General features: G+C 40.7%; 1 protein-coding gene and 1 long non-coding RNA gene across 5 annotated transcripts in view; one reads left to right on the top strand and one right to left on the bottom strand.

Annotated features, from left to right (window-relative positions):
* The window catches only part of LOC102493070 (uncharacterized), a 30822-nt gene extending 15029 nt beyond the window's left edge, over positions 1-15793 (bottom strand). Inside the window, exons 1-3 of one of the 2 annotated variants that reach the window (XR_003551431.1) lie at positions 15419-15793; positions 13721-13816; positions 8879-8896 (exon numbers count right to left, since the gene is read on the bottom strand). This is a non-coding gene — a long non-coding RNA (uncharacterized LOC102493070). Of the gene's footprint in view, positions 1-8878; positions 8897-13720; positions 13817-15418 lie in introns of those variants that run through there. The other variant, XR_001371299.2, reaches the window with a different exon arrangement.
* The window catches only part of ERO1A (endoplasmic reticulum oxidoreductase 1 alpha), a gene marked incomplete at its 5' end in the record, with an annotated part of 67738 nt that continues 41260 nt past the window's right edge, over positions 1-26478 (top strand). For all 3 annotated transcript variants that reach the window (XM_027776623.1, XM_027776622.1, XM_027776624.1), the window contains 4 exon segments: positions 1-45; positions 19252-19371; positions 21713-21796; positions 23708-23746. In XM_027776623.1, coding sequence (XP_027632424.1) covers positions 1-45; positions 19252-19371; positions 21713-21796; positions 23708-23746 — 288 coding nt within the window.

The following is a 26478-nucleotide window of genomic DNA, read 5'->3' as shown; positions in this document are numbered from 1 at the left end:
GGGCAGCAGCCTGCGGAGACGGCGGCGCAGAGGTGCTTCTGCCAGGTGAGGGGTGCGCGCGTCCGTGCCGCTGGTCCGCGCCTCCGCTGTGCGTTCGGTCCCGCGCGCCCCGGTGAAGGGCTGCGGTGCGTCCTCGCGTGTCTTCCAGCCCAGAACGAGTGCCGGGCGCCTCCGCTCGGCGGCTGGCGTTGAGTCCTCGGTAGCTCGCCGGGCTGGCGTGGACCAGTCTCACGGCAGCCTGGAAGTCTGCACTTCAGACCAGGCGTGGGGCGAGGGGTGACGGTGGACGCGGTATGTTTTTTCCTGATTTGGCTTAATGCATCTTTTTATTGGTCGTCCTTGCCCGGGAAGGGTGTGCACAGTGTAAAACGTGCACTCACTATTGCTGTTTTCACAGAATCTGGATCTTTTCTACTTGTAACTGAACTGGAACTTGTGTACCCGGTACCTGGGCGGGGTGCCTTCGCCGGCCTTTCTGGCTGGGGTCGGCTGTGTAGGGGATCTGCTCTCAGTGCTCCTTGTCACTGGAGCGTGGCTACCTGTGGCTCTTCTGAGTCCAGCCGCCTGGTGTCTTTGGGGTTGCAGTGTTCCTGTTGCTCCTTTTCCTGGGTGCGCTTTCTTTTTCATGAAGGTAATGACATGCTCACCATGATACCTACCTAGCTGGTCCGAATTGGGAGGATGGCCCTTAATCTTCAGTGCAAAAGTTTGATTACAACCTTATGAACACTTCCTTTGTGAATAAGAGATGTAGATTCTTTGAACAATAAATTGAAAGAAATTTATATTTCCAGTATCTTCAAAATCTGTTATTTCGATATCATTACTTTTGTTAAAGGAACCTTTTGATTGACTTCTATTGATAAAAATGACATTTTATACAAAATTACGGCTTTTAAGTAGGTTTTATTATTTATGATCAGAACTAACATCTATTTGTGTAGGGGAAGTGATACTATCACAGAGGAAAGAAACACTTAGTTATTTTTAAAGGATTATTTATTTATTTATTCGTCCTTTTTGGAGAGGTTTTTGCTACAGGGCTCGTGCGCTTGCCAGAGAGACAGAGAGAGACAGAGAGACAGAAAGCAAGAAATCATCCCCCAGGGGGGATGGCCACGCTGCAGTCCCTTCTCCATTCTCCTCTCAGGATCTTGGGCACGCATGCACACGTGCCTGGCATGAGTTTAAGCCACCCAGTCCAGGACTCCTACCGCAGTCGAGTCCAGCGACATAGCCATTACGCTAACTACTGGTCCCTAAAGGATTATTTATTTAATTTTATTTATTCATTAATTTACACACACACACACACACACACACACACACACACACAGAGAGAGAGAGAGAGCGCGAGTGAGCGAGCTACCAGGTCTGGGACTTGAACTGTGGTCAATCATGTGGAAATGTCCAGTACCTTAACCACAGTGCCATCTGCTGGCCCCCAAAACTCTTTAAATATTAAGAGGAAGGGTATCTCATCTTTTTAAGTTTTTGGTATAGTGAATGTGCTAGCAGGAGAGAGGGAAAGAAAGAGAGGGAAAATGAGAGATCACCCTCTCCAGGGGGATGGCTGCACAGTCCTTTCTCCTCCATTCTCCTTTGGGGATTCTGGGCATGGGCTTAGCCGCCCACTTGTTTTTCAATTTTCAAGCATCTGGTCTGGAACTCAAACTGCAGAACCAGCTATGTGACACCCAGCAGCTTTAACTTCCACACCACTTTCTGGGCAGTTATCTCTTGTATTGCTTCGATTTCTTGAATTTTGTTGTTTTGCTCAGTGATTTGGGAGATGAGGTGAAACATGTTTTCTGCGACCTTGTAAGGGAATTTGAAAGAAAATTGCTGCTTTTAAACTAATACAAGATTAATAGAATAGGCTCCTACTGATTGAAAGGACCCAAAATACTTAAAAGGAAAAAATGGTCAATTTTCTTCTGATCACAAATACAGCAGAGCATAAATATTAAATATCTAAAAATAAGATAGAAATAAGTGACTTTATTTTATTTTACTAAATTTTTTTTGAGAGGATTTTTCCTCTGGGATACAGGCGCTCACCAGTAAGACAGAGAGAGACAGAGAGACAGAAAGCAAGAAATCACCCCCTGGGAACCAGCAGTTAGCGTAACATCTATGTTGCTGGACTCCCACGTAGTCGACCGCGGGTCGCGTCCCGGACCCGGTGGCTTAAACTCATGCCAGGTGCATGTGCATACATGCCCAAGATCCCAAGAAGAGAATGGAAGAGAAGGGATTATAGCGTGGCCCTCAGGGGGTGATTTCTTGCTTTCTGTCTCTCTGTCTCTCTCTGTCTGTCTGGCGAGCGCACGCGCCCTATAGCGAAAATCTCTCTCAAAAAAAAAAAAAAAGAAATCACCCCCTGAGGGCCACGCTATAATCCCTTCTCTTCCATTCTCTTCTTGGGATCTTGGGCATGTATGCACATGCACCTGGCATGAGTTTAAGCCACCGGGTCCGGGACTTGAACTGTGGTTGACTACATGGGAGTCCAGCAACATAGATGTTACGCTAACTGCTGGTCTTGTAAAAATTATTTTTAAAATTATTTTATTTAAGTTTATTTATTATTTTGATCAGAGATAGAAAGTGAGAAAGCAAGCCGCCAGGTCCTGGACTCAAACTGCAGTTGGCCATGTGGGAGTCCAGTTCCTTTAGCCACTAGGCCAAAATAAGTGATTCTAAAGTATTTAGTACTGAAAGAAGATGACCAATGTAACATATTCAAGTACATTGTGAACATTCAGATAATGGAATAAAAATACATGTTGAGCTCTTCAATGTTTACTTTTTTTTCCTTAATAATTTTTTTAGAGATCTGCTTAAAATTGGGGAACTTTTAATGTTTTACATTTACTGGGGCTGGCAATAGCATGATAGTTGAGGGCGCTGGAGTTTCACATGGTTAACTGCAGTTCAAGTCCCGGACCTGGTGGCTTGCCTTCTCACTTTCCCTCTCTCTCTTGCTTTAGCTCTGTCCCTCACTGGTCAAATTAAAATAAATAAAGTCTAAAAAAAAATTAAAAAAAAAAATTTACACTGAGACCAGCAGTTAGCGTAATGGCTATGTTGTTGAACTCCCATGTAGCCGACTGTGGTTTGAGTCCCGGACTCAGTGGCTTAAACTCACACCGGGTGCATGTACATGTGTGCCTAAGGCCCCAAGAGGAGAATGGAGGCGAAGGGATTGTGGTGTGGCCATCCTCCCTGGGGGGGTGATTTCTCACTTTCTATCTCTCTGTCTCTGTCTTTCTGGCAAGCGCATGTGCCCTATAGCAAAAACCTCTCCAAAAAAAAAATTTACACTTATTTACTTATAGTCTGATTGGTTAAGCTTTTTTCCTCTTTCACAGTATCCTCAGATTGGAATACTCCCTCAACACAAAATCTGTTAGACCTCTTTCTTTTCCTGTTAGCATGTAAGTGACTGCCTGCTTTTCTTTGCAGAGTCAACTTTAAAAAATGGTAATTTGAGGGTCACGTAGTAAAAAACAATTTAAAGAGAAATTTTAAATAGCTTACTCAAAGAAGTTTAGAACAGAGACATCAATTCTAATTCAATAAATGAAACAAATTCAGGTTTCTATTCGTTCTATTATGGCCAGAAATGGAAGAAATGAGGGTGAGGGGAGAAGAAAGGCAAGGGACAGTGATGCATAGACATGCAGAGAAGGGTGGAGACAAGCATGTATTCGGACAGAACAGATTGACCGAGAGAACAAAGAACAAAGTGGAGGGAAAAAAATAAAGGAGATGACGGTCGTAGTCATTCAGTAGATTTTTATATCCACTGTGTATAGTATAAGGCATTGATTCGAATGTTTGGGCTACAGAAATAACTGACACGATCCGAAAAGCTTACAGTTTAGTCAATAATGTTGATTGGGGGTTGGTGGGAGGCCTGGTTCTAAGCACTTAAACAAGTTAGGTACATGTGCCCTCTGTCAATTAAAAAACAGAAACAAACAAAAACAGGAAATAAAAGACAACAAACTAAAAAACAATTTAGTAAATATTGCCAAAAACTACATCTTCACCTAATGTGTAAAATCTTGCTTTATGTACACTATCCAGTGAGCTGCAAGGTCCTGTTGGTTGTTTTGTTAATCGTCTTTTCTAACTTCCTGTTGCCTGTCCCTTACCACTTCTGCCTTTGGTTACGTCACACCCCTCCTCGCACCCTTGCATGGGTGCCTGGTTTATAGGTTTCAGTTCATAGAATGTCAGCTCTGAATTGATCCAGAGCATCATGTGTTTAGACATAGAAAGTCAATGAAGTAAAATGTATACAGTTCTTCAAATAATGGGATGAAATTCAATAAGCATTTGTTGAGGCCTACCGTGAATGAGTTTTGAGAGATAAATAACAATGTTGATGTTTGACAGTGTAAAGCCTGGCACATAATCAGTGCTCAGTAAATATTAGGGAGTTAAATATAGTACAGGATGTGAGGCCTATACCATCAGAAGCATATTCGTAAACTTGTCCTGCTTAGTAAGCCATTTGCACATTATTTTGGAACTGATTTTTCAGGTGGGTTGATGGATCCACATGAGCACCTAAAATTGATCAGTTACTGCCTGTTAGTTGACATCAAATCCTAACAACATAATTTTTTGTTGTATGTTTTAAGTTCTCTTGATAATAATGTTTTAGTGATAGTTGCTCAAAATATGTGATTCTATGAATCTTCCTTTTTTTTTTTGAGAGATTTTTGCTATAGGGCACTTGTGTTCACCAGAGAGACAGAAAGTGAGAAATTACCTCCCAGGGGATGGCCATGCCACAATACCTTCTCCTCCATTCTTCTCTTGGGATTTTGGGCACGCATGCACATACAACCCGGCTTGAGTTTAAGCTCGCAGGTCCAGGACTCAAACCACGGTCATGATGTGGGAGTGCAGCAATGGAACCGTTATGCCATCTGCTGGTCCCAGAATCTTCCTGATTTCTAATCCTCTGCCTTTACTTAAAAAACAAAACAAAACAAAACAAAACAAAAAAAACTTGTAAAAATTTTCTGTTTTTAAAATTTTTCACAGAAAATAAGCTTTTTCCTATCTCTGGGTGTATGTCTAACATAACACATGTATAGTTTTTGTAAACAGCTCTGCTCAGGACCCGTTCTTCCTTTAAAATAGGCTTGTAGTGTTTATTGTAGTAGGTATAGACTTGAGACAAATCAAAATGTTTTACAATTTCTCGTTTCTTGTAGACAATTATTGCCCCATTATGTATCATTATTTATTTACTTTTTTAGAGAGATTTTTGATATAGGGAATGTGCGCTTGCCAGAGAGACAGACAGAAAGTGAGAAACCACTGGGGGGGATGGCCACATGGCAAGTCCTTCTTCTGCATTCTCCTCTTGGGATCTTGGGCACACATACACACATACTTGGTGTGAGTTTTAAGCTGCCAGGTCAGGGACTTAAAACCATGGTTGACTACGTGGAAGTCTAGCAACGTAACCATCACCCCATCTGCTCTTCTGCCCCATTATGTATTATTAGAGAGAAGGAATGTAAAAACATAGTCCCTCTAGTTCATAGAATCTCAGGATATAAACATATTTTAAAGTTTCATTTATTTCTCTGTTCCGTGAGAGAGAGCTATAGGGCACTTGTGTTCACCAGAGAGACAGAAAGTGAGAAATTACCTCCCAGGGGATGGCCATGCCACAATACCTTCTCCTCCATTCTTCTCTTGGGATTTTGGGCACGCATGCACATACAACCCGGCTTGAGTTTAAGCTCGCAGGTCCAGGACTCAAACCACGGTCATGATGTGGGAGTGCAGCAATGGAACCGTTATGCCATCTGCTGGTCCCAGAATCTTCCTGATTTCTAATCCTCTGCCTTTACTTAAAAAACAAAACAAAACAAAACAAAACAAAAAAAACTTGTAAAAATTTTCTGTTTTTAAAATTTTTCACAGAAAATAAGCTTTTTCCTATCTCTGGGTGTATGTCTAACATAACACATGTATAGTTTTTGTAAACAGCTCTGCTCAGGACCCGTTCTTCCTTTAAAATAGGCTTGTAGTGTTTATTGTAGTAGGTATAGACTTGAGACAAATCAAAATGTTTTACAATTTCTCGTTTCTTGTAGACAATTATTGCCCCATTATGTATCATTATTTATTTACTTTTTTAGAGAGATTTTTGATATAGGGAATGTGCGCTTGCCAGAGAGACAGACAGAAAGTGAGAAACCACTGGGGGGGATGGCCACATGGCAAGTCCTTCTTCTGCATTCTCCTCTTGGGATCTTGGGCACACATACACACATACTTGGTGTGAGTTTTAAGCTGCCAGGTCAGGGACTTAAAACCATGGTTGACTACGTGGAAGTCTAGCAACGTAACCATCACCCCATCTGCTCTTCTGCCCCATTATGTATTATTAGAGAGAAGGAATGTAAAAACATAGTCCCTCTAGTTCATAGAATCTCAGGATATAAACATATTTTAAAGTTTCATTTATTTCTCTGTTCCGTGAGAGAGAGAGAGAGAGGTGCACCTCTAACAAGGTCCCTCTGCCTAGATCCACGCCAGCCTCAGCCCGCTAAGATCACAGACGTGTGTGCCTGATATGTTCAGGGAGACCTTGGTATCGGAACCTGAGCTCCTCCCTCAGAGGGCTGTCCCCTAGGGTGTATTATTATTTCAGTAGGAATAGTAAAGCTCAGATATGGAGGCTGTATGGAATCTTTTACATTTAAATTAAGTAGAAACAAGTTTTGTAAACTCTTATGTGCTCAAATGTTTATCAGTCTTTTTTAAATGAATTTTACTAACAATAGTTACAATGTGTTTTAGTACACGAATACATTCTTTAATGATTAAATCATAGTAGTTAGTATAATTGCCATCTGATACCATTTGTAATTTTATATACAGTGGTTTTAGCCATATACTCTCTCTCTGTTGTATTTTTTTTTTTTTGGAGGGGTTTTTGCTATAGGGTGCATGCATTCGCCAGACAGACAGAGAGAAAGCGAGAAATCGCCTCCCCAGGGGGATGGCCATGCCTTCTCCTCCATTTTCTTCTTGGGATCTTGGGTATGCACATGCGCCCGGCATGAGTTTAAGCCACCAGGTCCGGGACTCAAACCGTGGTCAACTATATGGGAGTCCAGCGACATAGCCATTGACTCAAACTGTGGTCAACTACATGGGAGTCCAGCGACATAGCCATTACGCTAACTGCTGGTCCCTCTCTGTTGTATTTTATAATACTGTATATGTTCCTTCTGGTAAACTGTTTTACAATTTTTTTTTTTTTTTTTAAATTTCTGGAGGGCACATGTATTCACCAGAAAAAGAGAGACAGAGGGAGAGGAAGAAAGCATTTCCCTGGGACCAGCACATGGTGTGGTGGTTAAGGTGCTGGGCTCCCACATAGCTGAACATGGTTTGAGTCCTGGAACTGGCGGTTTGCTTTGTCACTTTTCCTTTTTCTCTTTCTGGTCAAATAAAATAATAATAATAATAACAAAAACAACAAATAAAATAAATAATTCTTTAAAAAAAACCCTTTAGAAAAAAAAAAGAAAGCATTCCCCAATTGGGCATAGCTAGCTACACCACCGTCCCTTCTTCATTTTTCCATCCTGTTGGGATTTGGGGCATACAAGCACATGTGCCTGGTGTGATTTTTTTTTTTTCCCAAGTGTGATTTTCAAACTACCAGAGCCAGTACTCGAACTGGGCAGTTGGCCAAGTGCGATCCTAATCCCCGACCACTAGGCCAGATCTGTTTTCTCAATCTTAGTGTGCTAGTGCTATTAACACTCAGGTCCACTTATTAGAGTGCAGTAACTCTCTGCTAGGCTAATGAAAGAGGAGTAGTTTAGATAATCTATAATAGCTACTCCAAAAAAAGGATTCTTTTTAGTTTGGAGTATATTGTAGATGCACTTTGCAAACGTGTGTTTTAGCAGGTTTAACTTGTCAGATGTCTTAGTAGATCGACATGAAATATGTTTTAATCACTAGCCAGAGTGACTGGACCATGAAAGAATCACTTGATAGTATGTTGGGAGGTGAGTGGAAATAAGCCCAGGATTAAAATTTATTCAGAGGGATTTTTTAAACAAGTTATTCCAGAGAGGTGTCCATTGACCCTGAGTGCCTTCCTCATTCCTGGCTTTTCTGAATAAAGTATGTGGAAGCAATATTTTTGTGATGTTTGCCCTTTATTGATTTACTTGACAATTTAAAGTTTTAGCAAAATAGCTCTCAGCATTCCATATCCTTAGAGTGGTGCTCACCACCTGGTATAAAATCTGGTATTTCCATAGACAGAGTTGTGCCAGTGTGCTCGGTCAATGAAGGAATCATTTTCATGGTCACAGAGCACAATGAAATTGAATATACCTAAAGTTTTTCACCAAATAAAGCACACTTTGGGCACATGCATTTATTTACATTTTAATATATCTTTCCCCAACTTTATTGAGGTATAATTGACAAATAATTGCATATATTTAAGTTGTACCATGTTTTTAGTTGTAGAGACAGATTTTTTGCTATCTGGCGTATGTACTTGCCAGAGAGACAGACAGAGAGAGAGTGAGTGAGAAATTGTCCCCCGAGGGAATAGCAGTGCCACAGTTTCTTCTCCTCCATCCTGTTGGGATTTTGGGCATGTACACACATAAGCCTGGCATGAATTTTAAGTCACTGGGTCCAGGACTTGAACCATAGTTGACTATGTGGGAGTTCAGCTATGTAACCATTATGCCAGCTACTGGTCCCACCTGTGATGTTTTGTTATACATTGGGAAACATTACTGCAATTAATAATTAAGCTAATTAACATATTAACTTACTTTTATTTCTTTTTTCATATTTTTGCCGCAGGGTACATGGTCTGAAGAGAGACAGAGACAGAAAGAGAGAAAATGTGAATTCAGCCCCCCAGGGTGAATGACCATGCCACAATCTCTTCTCCATTCTCCTCTCAGGATTTTGGGCATGCACACACATGTACCCAGTGTGATTTTGAAGCCACTGGGTCCAGGACTTGAACCATGTCAGCCATGTGGGAGTCCAGTGCCTTACCCACCACATCACTTGCTGGCTCACATAATTACCTTTTCTGTATGTGCGTGTATGGTAAGAAACTTAAGATCTAGTCTTAGCAAATTGTTTTTCTTTTCTTTTCTTTTTTTTTTTTTTTTTTGTGGAGAGAGATTTTTGCTACAGGGTGCTTGCGCATGCTGGAGAGACAGAGAAAGACTGAGAGACAGAAAGCGAGAAATCCCTCTCTTGGGGGATGGCCACGCCACAGTCCCTTCTCCATCCTCCACTCGAGATTCTAGGCACACGTGCACATGCACCTGGCATGAATTTTAAGCTGTTGGGTCTGAGACTCGAACCACAGTCAACTATGCGGGAGTCCAGCAATGTAACCATTACACCATCTGCTGGTCCCGTCTTAGCAAATTTTCAGTTTGTACATTAATTTGTACATTAAGTCTCTAGAATGTCTTCATCTTTTAGAGTTACTTTCTTTATTCATGGTAGAGCCTGTGTGTACATGTGAGAGAGAGAGACAGGCACAATGAGCACCATCCACATGGGGTCTGTTCATGCTGAGGTCCCCTTCTTCCAGTGCTCCAACTTGTCGGATTGTGCTTGCGTCCACCATATTGTAGGCCGACCAGGCTGTGGATTCAAGCAGCAGTCGCCTTGTGGGATCCAGCTTCTCTTGAGCAGCACATTACTTGCTGCGCCATGGAGTCAGTCCTGTATTTATCTTAGAACTAAAAGTTCTATTCTTTGACCAACATCTCCCTCTTTCCCCCACTCCCTGACCCTTGGTAACCACACTCTTCTACTTTTGGTTACTGTGAGTTTGACTTTTTTAGATTCCACATGCAAGTGAGATCATACAGTCTGCATTTGTCTTCCTGTGTCAGGCTTATTTCACTTAACACTGTGTCCTCCAGATTCATCCACAGTGTCACAAGTGGCAGGATTTCCTAGTTTTTTTTTTTTTAAAGAGGTTTTTGCCTTAAAGCTCATGCACTCACTGGAGAAAGATGGTGATAGCAAGAGGGAAAGTGAGAAACCTGCTCTTAGGGGTATGGCCACGCTGCAACCCCTTCTTCTCTGCTCTCCCAGGATCTTGGGCATGCACACACATGTGCCTGGCATGATTTTCAAAGCACTGGGTCTAGGACTCAGTCTGTGGTCAGCCATGTGGGAGTCCAATGATGCAACCACCGTGCCATGTTCTGGCCCAACCTTTATTCTTAGGCTGAATAATATTCTAGTTTGTGTGTGTATGTATCACATTATACGTTCATCCCTTTTTAGACACTTAGATTGCTTCTGTATCTTAGCTATTGTGAATGATAGTGCAGTGAATGTGGGAGTGCAAATATTTCTTTTTCTTTTCCTTTTTTTTTTTTAAGGGGTTTTTGCTATAGAAAGCATGCCCTCACCAGAAAAACAGAGAGCAACAGAGAGACAGAAAGTGAGAAATTACCTCCCAGGGGGGATGGCCACGCCACTGTCCCTTCTCCTCCATTCTCCTCTTGGGATCTTGGGCGTGCATGCACATGCGCCTGGTGTGAGTTTAAGCCACCGGGTTCGGGACTCAAACCGCAGTCAGCGCCATTATGCCAACTGCTGGTCCTCAGATATTTCTTTAAAATAGTGATTTTTTTTCTTTAGGTATATACTCAGAAGTAAAATTGCTTGTTTATATGGTAGTTCTATTTTTAATTTTTTGAGGAAACTCCAGACTGTTTTCCATAATGGCTATATCAATTTACATTCCCACTAACAGTATATAATGGTTCCCTTTTTGGTAATAACTGTCTGAACAGGTGTGAGATGATGTCTTAGTGTGGTTTTGGTTTGCATTTCCCTGATGATTAGTAATGATTAGCACCTTTTCATGTACCTCTTGGCCATTTGTATATCTTCATTTGGAAAAATGTCTATTCAGGTCATTTGCCTATCTTTAAATCAAGTTATTTGTTTATTGCTATTGAGTTGTATGAGTTCTTTTTTTTTTTTTTTTATGACCTCTTTATATATTTTGGATATTGACCTTTTATCAGATAAATGGTTTGCAAATATTTTCTCCCGTTCTGTAGGGAGGGGAGAACTTTTCATTTTCATGATTGCTTCCTTTTCTATGCAGAAGCATTTTAGCTTGATGTAGTCTTACTTGCTTGTTTTCGGTTGTGTTTCCTGTGCTTTTGGTGTCATAGCCAAAAAAATCATTGCCTAGACCAAAGTCATGAAGCTTTTCACATGTTTTCTTCTAAGAGCTTTATGATTTAGGATCTTAATTTTACATGTGTATTCATGTTTTTAAGAGAAGAATTTGAAAAACTTTTATTTATTATTATTTAATTTGCCATAGGACTCGTGTGCTCACCAGAGAAAGACAGGTGGGGGTTGGGAGATGGAGTGAGGAAGTCAGCTGCCAGGTCTGGGACTGAAACTGTATTTGGCCATGTGGGAGTCCAATGCTTTATCCACCAAGCCACTTGTGGCCCCACTTTTACATTTTAAATTCATTTTTAATTGATTTTTGTGTTTGGTGTAAGGTATTCCAATTTTTTTTTTTTTTTTGGCATGTGGATATCAAGTTTTCCCAGCACTATTCAAGAGACTGTCCTTTCCCCTTTGTGTGCTTAGTGCCTTTTTCTTTCTTTCTTTCTTTTTTTTTTTTCTTTTGAGAGAGAGAGCTTTTTGCTACAGTGCAAAATGTACTTGCTGGAGAGACAGAGACAGAGAGACATTCTTACAGTGCTTTAAAAGCAGAATGATAACTTATTGTAGCATTAGAATTATTTTGGTACATAAGAAAACTATTTAGAGAGTGTTTTTCATTTTCTTTTTCTTTTTAAAAATTTTTAAAATGTTTTGCCAGACAGAGGGTGAGAGGGAACGTGAGAAATCACCCCCTGGGGGGATGGTCATGCTGTAGTGCCTTCTCCTTCACCTTCCTCTCGGGATTTTGGGCACGCACACGCACACACATGTGCGTGGTGTGATTCTCAAGCCGCCCAGTCTGGGACTGAGCTGTGGTCAGCCACGTGAGAGTCCAGTGCCTTTACCACCTTGCCACCTGCTGGCCCCTTATTTTGTCTTTTATTGCAAGTTCGAGGATACCTCTAATCAGAGAATTGCAAACAAGCAATTCAGTACAGTTTTCTTTTCTCTTGCCTTTTGAGTTGGTCAAATCAACCAGAGCCATCAGAGAAAGTTACTGAGGTTCCCTCTAAAGCTAATTTTCTGTTATTTTGATCTTTGTTCCAGGGACACTACAGATGTCAAATATTGGGGAAAATGTTAACTATAAACTTGGCCTTTTTTTTTTTTTTTCTTTCATTAAATAAAATGTTGTGGTGAGGCCAGCAGGTGGCATAGTGATTAAGGTGCTGGAATCTACAAAGTGGACTACAGTTCAAGTCCTGGACCCAAAGGCTTGAAAATCCCAAGAGGAGAACGCAGAAAGGATTGCTGCGTGGCCATCCTCCAGGAAGTGATTTCTCACTTTTTCTCTCTCCATCTCTCTGTCTCTCTGGTGAACACATGCACCCTGAAACAAAAATCTCTCTAAAAGAAAAGAAAAAATGTGGCTACTTTGAGGAATAGTATGATTCCTTTACTTGAGACATTTAAGCAGAGGTAGGGTAATAATAATGATCAACATTTACTGAGCATTTTCTTCAGATGCTTTTTATCCTGATTGCAAATCTTTGAGATAGAAACTAATATTATTTTGTACTAAGATAAGAAACGGAGACCTAAGGAGTTTAAGTAAGTTGGGTAAGGTAAAAAACCAAAAAAACTACTAAGTGGCAGATAGGGTTCTGCACGCTAACCCTTGTTACACACTGCTTCTTCCTTGGGCGTATTTGCAGAGATTACTGTTCTGCTCGGGAGATTGTAATAGAAGGCCTTCAAAGGCTTTCCATCTCTTAAAAGACTAGGACCTGATCTGGGTGGTGTTACGTGTCAGGCCTACTCCCTTCGTCCTGTCCTCCACCCTCGTGATTTCCTGTAAGAGGTAAACAGAGAGAGGCTAAGTGAATAAACCAATAGATTTACACTTAGTTCAGAAAAATGGAAGACAAATAACTGACATCCCTCAATGAGGGTCTTTTTATCTCTGTTAGATTGGTGCCCTACCTAGGGTTGATTATTTGAAGCCTCGAGCAGTGAGTTAAAAAAAAAATTTGTTTTTTAGAGAAATTATTGCTCTGAAAAGGGTGCGTGCGCTCACTGGAGAGACAGAGACAGATCAAACGCGCCCCTCCCCACCCCCCCGCAGGTGAATGACCATGCCGCAATCCCTTCTCTATTCTCCTCTTGAGATCTTGGGCATGCATGCACACATGCCCAGCATGAGTTTCAGGCCTCCGGGTTCAGGACTCAAACCACAGTTGGTTGGCTATGTCCAGCGATGTAACCATTACGCCACCTGCTGGTCCTGTGAATTTCAAATTTTAGCATGCATCAATCAGAGTGGGTATGAGGGCATTCATGGGGCTGGGGGAAAAGCACCCATCAAAAGAAAGTACCTCCGCGAACCGTAGTCGACTACGTGGGAGTCCAGTGACATAGCCATTACGCTAACTGCTGGTTCCCAAAAATTTGCCTTTTTAAAAATATAGTCTCATCTGATCTCTTCAAATAGATTATACTGTGTATATAGATAACTTACCGGAGGACACTGAGCCAGTTTATCAGCTGCTACCATCTGGACATTGAGGTGTTTAGCTTGAGATTTCCCTCGAGACTTTATTAACCTTTGTAAAACCTGTAAAAGATATGAATTCTTAACAAATATCTGTACTCAGGTAAACTACAAGGTTTGCTCCTTTCTCAGGAGTAAAGAGGCTTTTTATATGGGTCTTATTTTTTTTTTATAAACAGCACAATTGGCTTATAATAAACTGGGTATAAAACACACACACACACACAAAAGAAAGTACCTCCTCCGCCCATTTCATCATATTGGGATTTGGGGCATGCACTCACTCATGTCCAGTGTGTTTTTCAAGCTGCTGGAACTGAGATTCCAAATGTAGTTGGATCTGTGGGATATAGCTTCTCTAACCATTGTACTACATGGCCAGCCCAAGGGAAGGATATATATATATTTTTAAAAATTCAGATTCCTATGTTAGGGCCAGAGCTGTTTCTCTTTGGGAGATGGTGATTATTTAAGTACTAGTAATTGCTGGGGCTGGCGGGGGGGGTGTGGTGGTTAAAGGCGCTGGACTCCCACGTGGCTGACCGCGGTTTGAGTTCTGAACCTGGTGGCTTGCTTTCTCACTTTTTTCTCTCTCTGTTGCTCTGTGGTCAAATTAAAATAAACAAATAAATAAAGTTAAATAAAATAATTCTTTAAAAAAGGTAGTAGTAATTGTTTAAGCAGCCTTGGCACATCCTGACAGCATGAAGTCTTTCTTGTTACAGATTGGCACCTGACTTTCGGTCTTAGTTTTAGGTAATAGAATTTTGCCTTGTTTCCAAGATTGTGTGCTGGGTTTATGAACTGGATTTCTACTTTGGTCTTTCCTGACACTATTCTGTAAGCCTGCCCTGTTCTCTAGTTTCTAGAATTGGGCCTGGCACCATACCTGGTAGATTTCTGTGCAGAGATCAGTGCTGCTGCCTGTTGGCAGGCTTTTGCAGTGTCAGGTGGCTTGGATTTCTAAGTATCTTCCTGCCTTTCCTTTGCTGGACTCTGTCTCCTGAAATCCCTGGCACCCTTAACTTCCTTCCTTCGTGGGCTTGCTACCTGTTGTTGTAGTTGAGGACCCTTGTACTCCATATCCAAGATAAGGGCCAGCAGATTTCTTTTTTTTTTTTTTTTTAACAGTTATTTATTTAATTTTATTTATTATTATTAATTTGCAGTAGGGCATGTGCTCTCATCAGAGAGAGACCGAGAAAGAGAGAGTGAGAGTAAGAAAGCAAGCCACAAGGGACTGGAACCTTGACTGGCCATGTGGAAGTCCATATGGCCGTGCCACCTACTGGTCCCGAGGGGCAGATTTCTAAATTTATCATTTGTCCTGCCATCTCTATAGTATCTTGCCTATATGCAATCCCTGCTCTGGTCATTCTTGCATTCCTCTTCAGTTTGGAGCTCTTCAGTCAGGGTAGGGTTTGGTACAATGGTGGGTGCAAAGGGTGGTCTACCTTTGCTGCTTACTTTGCTTTGCTATGTGAGCGCTTGTATGCCACGTGTGCGTGTGTGCCCTGGGGCACTGAGCACCACCATAGGTGATAATGGTAGGTACTACTGTCTCGTGATATGGTAGGTCTGCGATGGGTACTATTAGACTGTCTCCAGGGGTGACGACAGTGGACAGCTTTCGTTAACTCATCCATCCATTCCAAGAATACTTACTGAGCATATCCTGGGTGTTTTTTACAATACGGTGCTAAGCATTGGGAATACAAAGATGAACAAACATTTTGCTCTCAGAGACTTGACATTTTCATGGGTAGGAATGAGAGAGAGGATCCCAGCACTGTGAGGTAATTCGTCCTTAGTAGTACATCGTGGGTCTTGGGAGCATCGTAGGAGAAGCAGTGAACCCTGCAGGTGGTGAGGAGTCGCTGAGGGGTAGCTTTCCAAAAGGGGTGCTACTCAGCTGAGTCGAAATTCAGACCTTGCAAGTGAATCCCATGATAGGAAAAGTGGATTGAAGTGCTTCAGACTCTTTCAAGTTGTTGGCGTGTTTATTCCCTTTTGTGACATCATGTCTCTACTTACACGTGTCCCTTTTAGCCTTTACAGTCCCTGTCTGCTACTCTGTGTAATAATCTGTTATCAAAGGAGAGAAACAATAGCTACTTTTTTTTTGCCCTTGGAAATTCTGCTTTAAACGTTCAAAAGAAAATCAAATGATGATTTGAAAAATCAAATCATCTAGGTTAGAAACGATTTTGTGGTATTGATATCCAAAATTAGGACTCTTAAGATTATTGTGTACTTGTGAATTTTTAGTAGGAATCCAGGACAAATTTGCATATGAAATGAAAATAGTGATTACATGACAAAATATGTAGATCAGATTTCTATAAACTGAATTAGTTCAAGGCAAATAAGATGAGGAAAATCAGAAAAGTCTTAACTCTTGGGTACCAGCTGTTAGTGTCTTGGCTAGGTCTCTGAACTCCCATGTAGCTGGCTGCGGTTTGAGTCCCGGACCCGGTGGCTTAAACTCACGCCGGGCACATGCGCGCGCGTGCCCAAGATCCCGAGAGGAGAATGGAGTACAAAGGATTGCAGCGTGGCCATCCCCCCTGGGGGGGTGATTTCTCGCTTTCTGTCTCTCTTTCTCTGTCTTTCTGGTGAGCGCAAAAACCTCTCCAAAAAAAAAAAAAGAAAGAAAAGTCTTAATTCTTGAATGTTAGTACTGTATTACTCAAAGTATTCTTATTTTTTAGGTGACATATTTCTAGTACTTTTTTGTTCTCAAATTAAAAGATAGTGTAGGATTTTACATATTCCAAAGGGAAACATCTTGCTTTAATATTTTAATAAAGTATTTGTTTATTTGCTTCTTTGCCCATAGATTTTTAAATTATCTTTTTGTAGACAATAGGTCTCCCTAAAACCTAATCCAAAGTAGTTTACAATGCAAATATTAAGACCAAAGCATGATAGGATATAATGTGGGTGTGTATATATATGTATAAACGTGTGTGTGTGTGTGTGTGTGTGTGTGTGTGTGTGTGTGTATGGTTAATTCTTACTATTTTTTGAATCATGGTGTATTTGTTACTTAAAGCAATGTTTGGTAAATTCTTTAAGATTTTTGCCTAGCTCCAAGTAAACGTCTAAAGCTTTTAGTTTCACAACTGATAACACTGATTATGGTTTCTCATAGTATCCTGATGTAGGTGCAGTTAATAATTTGATATAGTAAATATTGTTAAGACCTCAGGTTTAAGCATTTAAGGAGCAGGACTGGCTTTGTGGTCAGGTCATTCTCAGTGTTACCACAAAGAAATGATTTTTAAGCACTCTTCCAAACCTATAAAACTTGTTATGGCCTAATATTTGAGTGTTGTTAGATCCTTATCATGAATGACTGTTTCTTTTATAAGTTCTATATCACTTCATTCACCAAGCTTGTCTCTGACCTACACATCTCGTGAGAAACTAAAAAAAAAGAAAAGACAAAGACAACTGAATTAAAAAAAAAATTATTTATTTATTTAATTCCATTTGTTATTATTATCATTATTTTAAATTTGGTCAGAGACAGGAAGAGAGAGAAAGGGAGAAAGCAAGCCACCAGGTCCAGGACTTGAACCGTGGTCGGCCATGTAGGAATCCAGTGCCCTTGACCACCATGCCACCTGCTGGCCCCGACAACTGAATTTTTAAAAAAAAGAAAAGCGTCAGGCAAGCTAAAGATGGGAATGCAGCTGTACTTCTGGGAAGATGAGTGGAAGTCAGAGCTGAACACCCCTAGGGAATCTCAGTAGCTTACCAGCTCCTGTCTCTGCTTTTGCACATCTTTAAACGTCTTCTCTCTCTCTGCCCACTGGCTCACATGCTCCTCAGTTCACGTGATGGCATATGGTCCGAGTTACTTGTCTCTGGCTAGCCGCATGGAGACACATCTCTCCCTCTTAGATTCAAGGGAAGGGACCGTGCATGACCTGGTTGGGACCAGATGTCCACCTTTGGTCAGGTGAATTTTGGCCTGGAGGGCTGAGTTACAAAATGGCTGCTAAGTGACCAGCTTTGGGTGCATTTGTCATTCTGAGCTCAGCAAAAGTATCTGTTGAACCTTCCTTTCGCCTGGAGCAGCCATCTTCTGGTAATTCACCGAAGTGATGAGCGCAAAGGGAAAGGGGAGAGGCACCGGCTGTATGTTCCCTAGATCTTTTAGGAAACATGGAGTCCTTCCTTTGGGACATACATGTCATCTACAAGAAAGGTGATACTGTAGACATCAAGGGAATGGGTACTGTTCAAAAGGAATGCCCCACAAATGTTACCATGGCAACTCTGGAAGCGTGTACAGTGTTGCCCAGCACGCTGTTGGCATTCTTGTGAACAAACAAGTGAAGGGCAAGATTTTTGCCAAGAGAATTAATGTGCTATATTGAGCATATTAAGCATTCTTTCTTTCTTTCTTTTTTGGAGAGGTTTTTGCTATAGGGCACGTGCGCTCGCCAGAAAGAGACAGAGAGACAGAAAGCAAGAAATAATCCCCTGGGGGGTTGGCCACACTGCAATCCCTTCTCCTCCATTCTCCTCTCAGGATCTTGGGCACGCACGCACACGTGCCCGGTGTGTGTTTTAAGCCACTGGGTCCGGGATGCGAACTGCGGTGGACTACATGGGAGTCCAGCGCCATAGCCATTACTCTAACTGGTGGTCCCATCTTTCTTTCTTTTTTAGAGAGAGATTTTTGCTATAGTGTATGTGTGCTCACCGAAGAGACAGAGAGACAGAGAGACAGAATGTGAGAAATCACTCCTGGAGTTTGGCCATGCTGGAATTCCTTCTCTGCATTCTCCTCTTGGAATTTTGGGCACACATGTACACGCACCGGTATGAGTTTTACACTGCGGGACTCAAACCATGGTCGACTACATGGGATTCCAGCAACATAACCATTATGCCATTTCTGCTGATCCCAGAGCATTCTAAGAGCAGCTAGAGCTTCCCAAAACGTGTGAAGGAAAATAACCAGAAAAAGAAGGAAACCAAGGAGAAAGGTACCTCAAGTGAAGCACCAGCCTGCTCCACCCAGAGAGGCACACTTTGTGAGAACCAGTGGAAAGAAACCTGAGCTTCTGGAACCAATTCTCTATGAATTTGTGGCATAAAAGGTGTTTAAAAGGGGTTTACAGGTGATGGGGGGTGGTTAAGGCGCTGGATTCCCATGTGGCCAACTGCAGTTGGAGTCCTGGACCTGATGACTTGCTTTCTTGCTTTACCTCTGTGTGTGTGTTTCTCTCTTTCTGGTAAAATTAAAAAAAAAAAGTTATTTTAAAAAGGTGTTAAACAGTAAATAAAAAGAACTCTGGGCTGTGAAAAAAATTATCCACTGAATTCTTATAGGTATACTAGAACGAGAACGTTGCTAGATGATTGTCATAATCCATCTCAAGAAATGATTGGGGGAGATATTTCATGACAACCGTGTGAAGAGAGAGAACCTTTTGCATCTAGGACATTTTAATTTAATATTTCTTTTTTTTTTTTAACAGGAAAGTGGTTACTTGGATGATTGTACCTGTGATGTTGAAACCATTGATAAATTTAATAACTACAGACTCTTCCCAAGGCTACAAAAACTTCTTGAAAGCGACTACTTTAGATATTATAAGGTATTTTCAGTTTTTTTGTATAAGATTATTTAAAGTTTAAGTAGGCTATTTATATTTTCTTAAGAATTACTTAACTTCAAAATTAAGTGGATATTTATATTTTCTTAAGAATTACTTAACTTCAAAATTGTGATTTTTATTTAAAACTGATAAAAGCTGGGGTTAGCAGGGTTGTGGTAGTTAAGGTGGCTGGACTCCCACATGGCCAACCATGGTGTGAATCCCAGTCCCAGTGGCTTGAAAATCATGCTGGGTGAATGTGCATGTGTGCCCCAAGTCCCAGGAGGACAGTGGAGGAAAAGGGTTTGTGGCAATCCCCTCTAGGGGGGTGATTTTTCACTTTCCCTCTCACTGTTTCTCTGTCTTTGGCGAGTGCACGCACGTACCCTAAGAGAAAAATCCCTAAAAAAAAAAAAACCCTCAAAACTGACAAAGGCTTTATTCAGAAAATTCAGTTCCTAAGAAGGAACCATGTGGTTTTGAAATCATCTATTGGATACTTTTAATTTCAGTAATGAGTTTTTTATAGATAGTTAGGAAACTAGTTGGTTAAATTGAAGTTAGAACACAAATGGTTACATGTTATTAAAACAGTGAATTCAGAGACTGGCAGGTGGCGTGGTGGTTAAGGGCAGTAGACTCTCACATGGCCTACCGCAATTTGAGTCCCAGACCTGGCAGCTTGCTTTCTCACTTTCTCTCTCTCTCATTTTGTCTCACTGGTCAAATTTAAAGAAAGAAAGAAAGAAAGAAAAAAAGTTAAATAAAATAAGTGTTAAAAAAACCCCCAATGAGGGAACCAGCAGTTGGCGTAATGGCTATGTCGCTGGACTCCCACGTAGTCGACCGCTGTTTGCGTCCTGGACCCGGTGGCTTAAAACTCACGCCGGGCGCGTGTGCGTGCGTGCCCAAGATCCCAAGAGGAGAATGGAGGAGTAGGGATTGCGGCGTGACCATCCCCCCTGGGGGGTGATTTCTCGCTTTCTGTCTCTCTGTCTCTCTCTGTCTGTCTGGCGAGCGCTTTTTCGCCCCATAGAGAAAAAATCCCCCAAAAAAAAAAAAAAAAAAAAACAAAAAACCCAGTGAATTCATAATATTCTAAAACATCAAATTGGCTTCAATTAATTAAAATAATTAGATTACTGATTTTGGGGAAGAAGCATGACTTTATTCTGACCCATAATACTAAAGAAGAAAAGAATTATTTATTTATTTAATTCCATTTGCTACAACCATTTAAAAAATTTAATCAGAGAGAAAAAGGGAAAGGGAGAAAGCAAGACACCAGGTCCAAGACTCAAACCACAGTCGGCCGTGTGGGAATCCAGCACCCTTAACCACCACACCACCTGCCGGCCCCGACCCATAGTATTTTTTTTTTCCGACCCATAGTATTTTAACAAGTCATTTGTGATATTTTATCCTGAGAAATCTGCTGGAAGACTTTAGAAAACCTGATCATTTAGTTCATTACTTAGTTATAGTCTAAGTTCACAATTGTTCAGTTCTTCTCTACTTAATCATTTCTTGCTTAAAAAGAATATGAGTTGAGCAGTAATGTGAGCTATTGTGGTTCCTAGTGGTCCTCTGTTCAGAATCTGTCTAGTAGTAGTCTGTCTTTCTTTTTTTTTTCTTTTTTTGGAGAGGTTTTTGCTATAGGGCACGTGTGCTCGCCAGACAGAGAGAGACAGAAAGTGAGAAATCACCCCTCAGGGGTGATGGCCACGCCGCAGTCCCTTCTCCTCTATTCTCCTCTCGGGATCTTGGGCACACACGCACACGGGCCCGGCATGAGTTTAAGCCACCAGGTCCGGGACGCGAACCGCGATCGACTACGTGGGAGTCCAGCAACATAGCCATTACACTAACTGCTGGTCCCAGTCTGTCTTTCTAACCAGCTCTACCAATTTACTTAGACCAACTATACATTTATGCAACCTTGGAACTTGACAGCAGGTAAGTAACTTTATATGTGACCAGATCATAGCATCATGATTCAACATCTGTCAATTATAATCAATTAAAAATTTTTTTTAAGTTTGTACAATAGGATGTGTGTACTAGCTAGAGAGAGACAGAGAGGGAGAGAGAGAGAAAATGAGAAATCACCTTCCTGTGGGGGAATGACCATGCTGTAATCCCTTCTTCTCCAGACTCCTCTTGGAATTTTGGGTGCACACTCATACATACATACACACATGCACACGGCGTGATTTTTAAGCTACTTCGTCCAGGGCTCAAATCCTGATTGGCCATGTAGGATCCAGCACCTTAACCTCCATGACACCTGCAGGCCCTGAGCTTCTTATTTTTATAACTCTTTTCTGTTATGATTTTACAGGTAAACCTGAAGAGGCCATGTCCTTTCTGGAATGACATCAACCAGTGTGGAAGAAGGGACTGTGCTGTCAAACCTTGTCAATCTGTAAGGAGCATGTATTAATTTTAAAAAGTGACATCTTTTTCATCCACTAGAACTTTTTAAAGAAAACTGGTCTAATTAAAATAATATTTGAATTCTTTTCTTTTTTTTTTTTTTTTTTTTTTTTTTTAGAGAGAGTTTTCCTGTAGGGCACATACGCTAGTGAGGAATCACCCCCTTAGGGGGTGGTCACGCTGCAGTCCCTTCTCCTCCATTTTCTTTTCAGGATCTTGGGCACACACACATGCACCCTGTGTGAGTTTCAAGCCTCTGGGTCTGGGACTCAGACTATAGTCAGCTACATGGGAGTTTTAGTGACCTAACCATCACATCATCTACTGGTCCCGCATATTTAAATTCTTAGTTTAAATATAACATTCGATATTTACATATTAAAAACCTAAGCTTTGGGGTCAGCCCATGGCGTGGTAGTTATGGTGACTACACGACTGGCTGCAGGGTCAAGAGTCTCGTACTGGTGACTTGAGAAACACACCAGGTATGTGTGTGTGTGCCCAGAATCTCAATAAGGGAAGGGATTGCAATCATTCCTCATGAGAGGTGCTTTCTCACTTTTCCTCTTTTTCTCTCTCTGTCTCCTGTGAGTACACATGCTTTTTGACAAAATTAGACAAACATACAAAAAAACTCTAAAATTCAAATATAAAATCTATTTTGAAGTATACTATCTTCATAATAATAGAATTAATATTTTGTGGTTAATATAATCCTTTGATTTACTAGAGAAATTAATCGTTCTTTTAGTTTGAGATTTGCTTTTTATTACTTATTACCTGAAGAAAGTTGTGTGTATAATATAACAGAATGAAATCAATTGAGGTATAAACAAGATCCTTCTTCTGTTTTAGGGTGTATTTTTTCTTTACATTTCCTGGGTAAGGGTTGGGAGTGGACAAAACACTTGGATTTACTTTGGAATTTGCGGCACTTTAAAATTTGAAGTATTCTACAGTGAAAGTAGAGATTTAAAAAATACTTTCCAGTGAAGTATTTTTTTTGCCTTTAAAAGCAAATATTTTTTATTTCAATTTTTTGTAACGTGATGATTTTATTTAACTTTATTCATTTATTTATTTATTTATTTATTTTAATTTGACCAGCGAGGGACAGAATGAGAGAGAGAGCGAGAGAGAGCAAGAAAGCAAGCCGCCAGGTCCAGGATTCGAACCATGGTTGGCCATGTGAGAGTCCAGAGCCCTTAACTACCACGCCACCTGCTGGCCTCTAATTTCACTTTTTTTTATGGTGCTAACGCTTTCCCTCCTCCACCCAGTACCTAGCAGATACCCCTCTGTTTTCTTTCTCTGTGAAGTTGGCTTTTCCGTTACATTGTTTATCCATTCATCTGTTGATGGACTTTTGGGGTTGTTTCTCTCTTTGGGCTATTGTGAATAATGTTGTTAGATGAACATAGGTGTACTAATACCTGTTCAAACAGGTTATAGCATAATCATTCAGCCTTACTCTCAGTCTTATTGGGTGTATGCCTAGAAGTGGGATTGCTGGAGCACATAGTAATTCCTTTCTTTTTGTTCAGAGGAACTGCCATACTGTTTCCCACAGTGGCTGAACCATTTTATATTCCTACCAGCAGTGCAGAAGAGTTCCAGTTTTTCCACTTCTTTGAAAACACTACTATTTTCTGTTTTGGAATAATATCCTAGTAGGCGTAAAATGGTGTTGTGGTTTTGAACAATTTATTTTTATACCGGTAAATATTGCCATATAGGCCTATCTAGGATGTATAATTAAGGCAAATATAAAGTGTTATTTATGGGTATCATTAATGTATTAGAAGAACAAGAAACATGATTTTAGTTATACTCATTGGCACAGATCTTTTTCAGGGAATAAAATAGATTTTATCTGAAAATATTTTTTTTTCTTTTTCAGGATGAAGTTCCTGATGGAATTAAATCTGCAAGCTACAAGGTATATGCATACAGTTACTGATGTGTTTATTATTGTTTTTTTTTTAAAGAATTAATTTTGTTTATCATTATTATTATTATTATTTTTTGTTTGTGTCAAGAGATACGTGCTCACCAGAGAGAGGCAGAGACAGAGGGAGAGAGAAAGAGAAAGTGAGAACACAAGCCGCCAGGTCTAGGACTGAAACCATCATCAGCCATGTGAGAGCCCAGCGCCTTAACCACCATGCCACCTACTGGTCGCAATGTGTCTATTATTTTAATGAAAAAGTTGGGCAAACCTGTTTCCCCTGCCACCTACTACACTATTATTTCCTGGCAACTGGTATTTAGATAGGGAGGCTTTTTGGATTCAGATTTTTTTTCTGATATGTATTCATTTGAGTTGTTGTGTAATTACTATTGCATGATAGCAGAAGACAGATAATGACTGTTTTTCATTTTTCATAATGTTAAGCCTGAATATTAGATTTATTATACAGCCATTATGAGATTCCTTAATAACTTTGTAACTCAGACGTTTCGACCGCCTTGGTGATTATTACCAGGCTGTGTTCTTTCATTAGGGTTCAGAAATATGTATATACTAATTCTGTCTTTTTTTTTTTTTTTTGGTAGAGGTTTTGGCCTTAGGGCATGTGTGTTTACTGGAGAGAGAATAGAGAGAGACACAGTGAGAGGGAAAGTGAGAATTCATCCCCCAGGGGGCATGGCCATCCCACAATCCCTTCTCGTCCATTCTCCTCCCAGGATCTTGGGAACTCACGTACACACCACTCAGCTTGAGTTTCAAGCCACCAGGCCCAGGACTCGAACTGTGGTGGGCTATGTGAGAGTTCAGCGACATAACCGCTACCTTATCCGCTGACGTCTCTATTGTTCTTTCTGTAGTTATTATCTGTTGTTATTTTTTTAAAGAGCTTTTCTTTGTCAACTATTTAGATATCCTGAAATATAGTTGATATAGGACAGACAAGATAAATATTTTCTTTTTTAAAAATAATTATTTTATTGAACTTTATTTATTTATTTTATTTTGATCAGAGAAGGACAGAGTAAGAGAGAGAGGAGGGGAGAAAGTGAGAAAGCAAGCCACCAGGTCTGGTATTTGAACTGCAGTTGGCCATGTGGAAGTTCAGCACCTTCAACCACCATACCATCTGCTGGCTCCTCCTTTTTCTTTATTTACTAGTTTTCAGAATAATTATGAATTGATGCCTGAGCATTAACCCAACAAAGGTGCCCAATATATTTTTTTCTTGTAATATTGTTATGAACTTACGAATTTTTACATATGTAATGTATTGTAATCAACTGTAGTCGTGTAGTCATTATTCCTTCTGATGTGTACTATTTTTGGATACTAGGCACTCCTTCAGGTTAGTGCCTATAGCCTTTTGACATGACCCCCATTGTCGTAAGTAGATTTTTTTTTTTTTTGAGAGGTTTTCATAATAGGGTGCGTGCGCTTGCCAGACAGACAGAGAGAGACATAGAGACAGAAAGTGAGAAAAAACCGCCCAGGGGGGATAGCCACGCCGCAATCCCTTCTCCTCCATTCTCCTCTCGGGATCTTGGGCACGTGTGCACACGCGCCCGGCGTGAGTTTTAAGCCACTGGGTCCGGGATGCGAACCGCGGTCGACTACGTGGGAGTCCAGCAACATAGCCATTACGCTAACTGCTGGTTCCCTTAAGTAGATTTTTTTGCTTATTATCTAGACAGTAATTTTTATGGTCATCCTAACAATTATGCCATAATAGACACTCAGTAAGTATTTGTCGAGTGATTGAATGTGTGGCCTTCTGATTCCACTCGTCTTTTAGCTGTATGGAGATGATGAGTGATGTGTTGTAAGATCTCAAGAACCATATTCACTTACCCTGTGCCATGTGCAGGCCTAGTGAGATGTATACATATACATATGTATGTGTGTATCTATATTTATATTGGGTCGTTAGGAGTCCAGGTTGCATTTTTGCATAGAAAAACATAGAAAAAGACATCATGCCTTTCAGGATGACCTGATAGATATGTATCTGTATAAAGTGACTTATACATTGAGAAGAAATATCCTTTTTTTTTTTTTTTTTTAAGAGAGATTTTTGCTATAGGACACATGTGCTTGCTGGAGAGACAGAGAGACAGAAAGGGAGAAATCACCCCCTAGGGGGAATGGCCATTCCCACAGTTCCTTTTCCTCCATTCTCCTCTTGGGATTTTAGGCATGCATGCACAAATACCTGTGTGAGTTTCAAGCCACCAGATCTGGAATTTGAACTGTGATTGACTACATGGGAGTTCAGCAATGTGACCATTATGCCATCTGCTGGTCCCATTAAATATATTTTATTTTTAAAAAAGAATTATTTATTTATTTAATTCCATTTGCTATTATTATTATTGCAATTTAACCAGAGAGAGAGAAAAAGGTAAAGCGAGAAAGCAAGCCACCAGGTCCAGGACTTGAACCACAGTTGGTCATGTGGGAGCCCAACATCCTTAACTACCGTGCCACCTGCTGGCCCCCCAAAGAATATATTTTAAATACCTAAATGTATTGCAGTATTTATTATAAGATCTGGTAAACTACAGGGCATTTTTGAATCATGGCAAGAGATGGGCCTTAGACGTGATCACACATGAAAACTGCTTTTTTTTTTTTTTGGAGAGGTTTTCGTTATAGGGCGCGTGCGCTCGCCAGACAGACAGAGAGAGACATAGAGATAGAAA

The sequence above is a fragment of the Tupaia chinensis genome, unplaced genomic scaffold (assembly GCF_000334495.1).
Source record: "Tupaia chinensis unplaced genomic scaffold, TupChi_1.0 Scaffold000688_1, whole genome shotgun sequence".
Taxonomy (NCBI): domain Eukaryota; kingdom Metazoa; phylum Chordata; class Mammalia; order Scandentia; family Tupaiidae; genus Tupaia; species Tupaia belangeri.
Note: the sequence above shows the minus strand (reverse complement) of the source record. Positions and strands in the feature narration are given on the sequence as shown.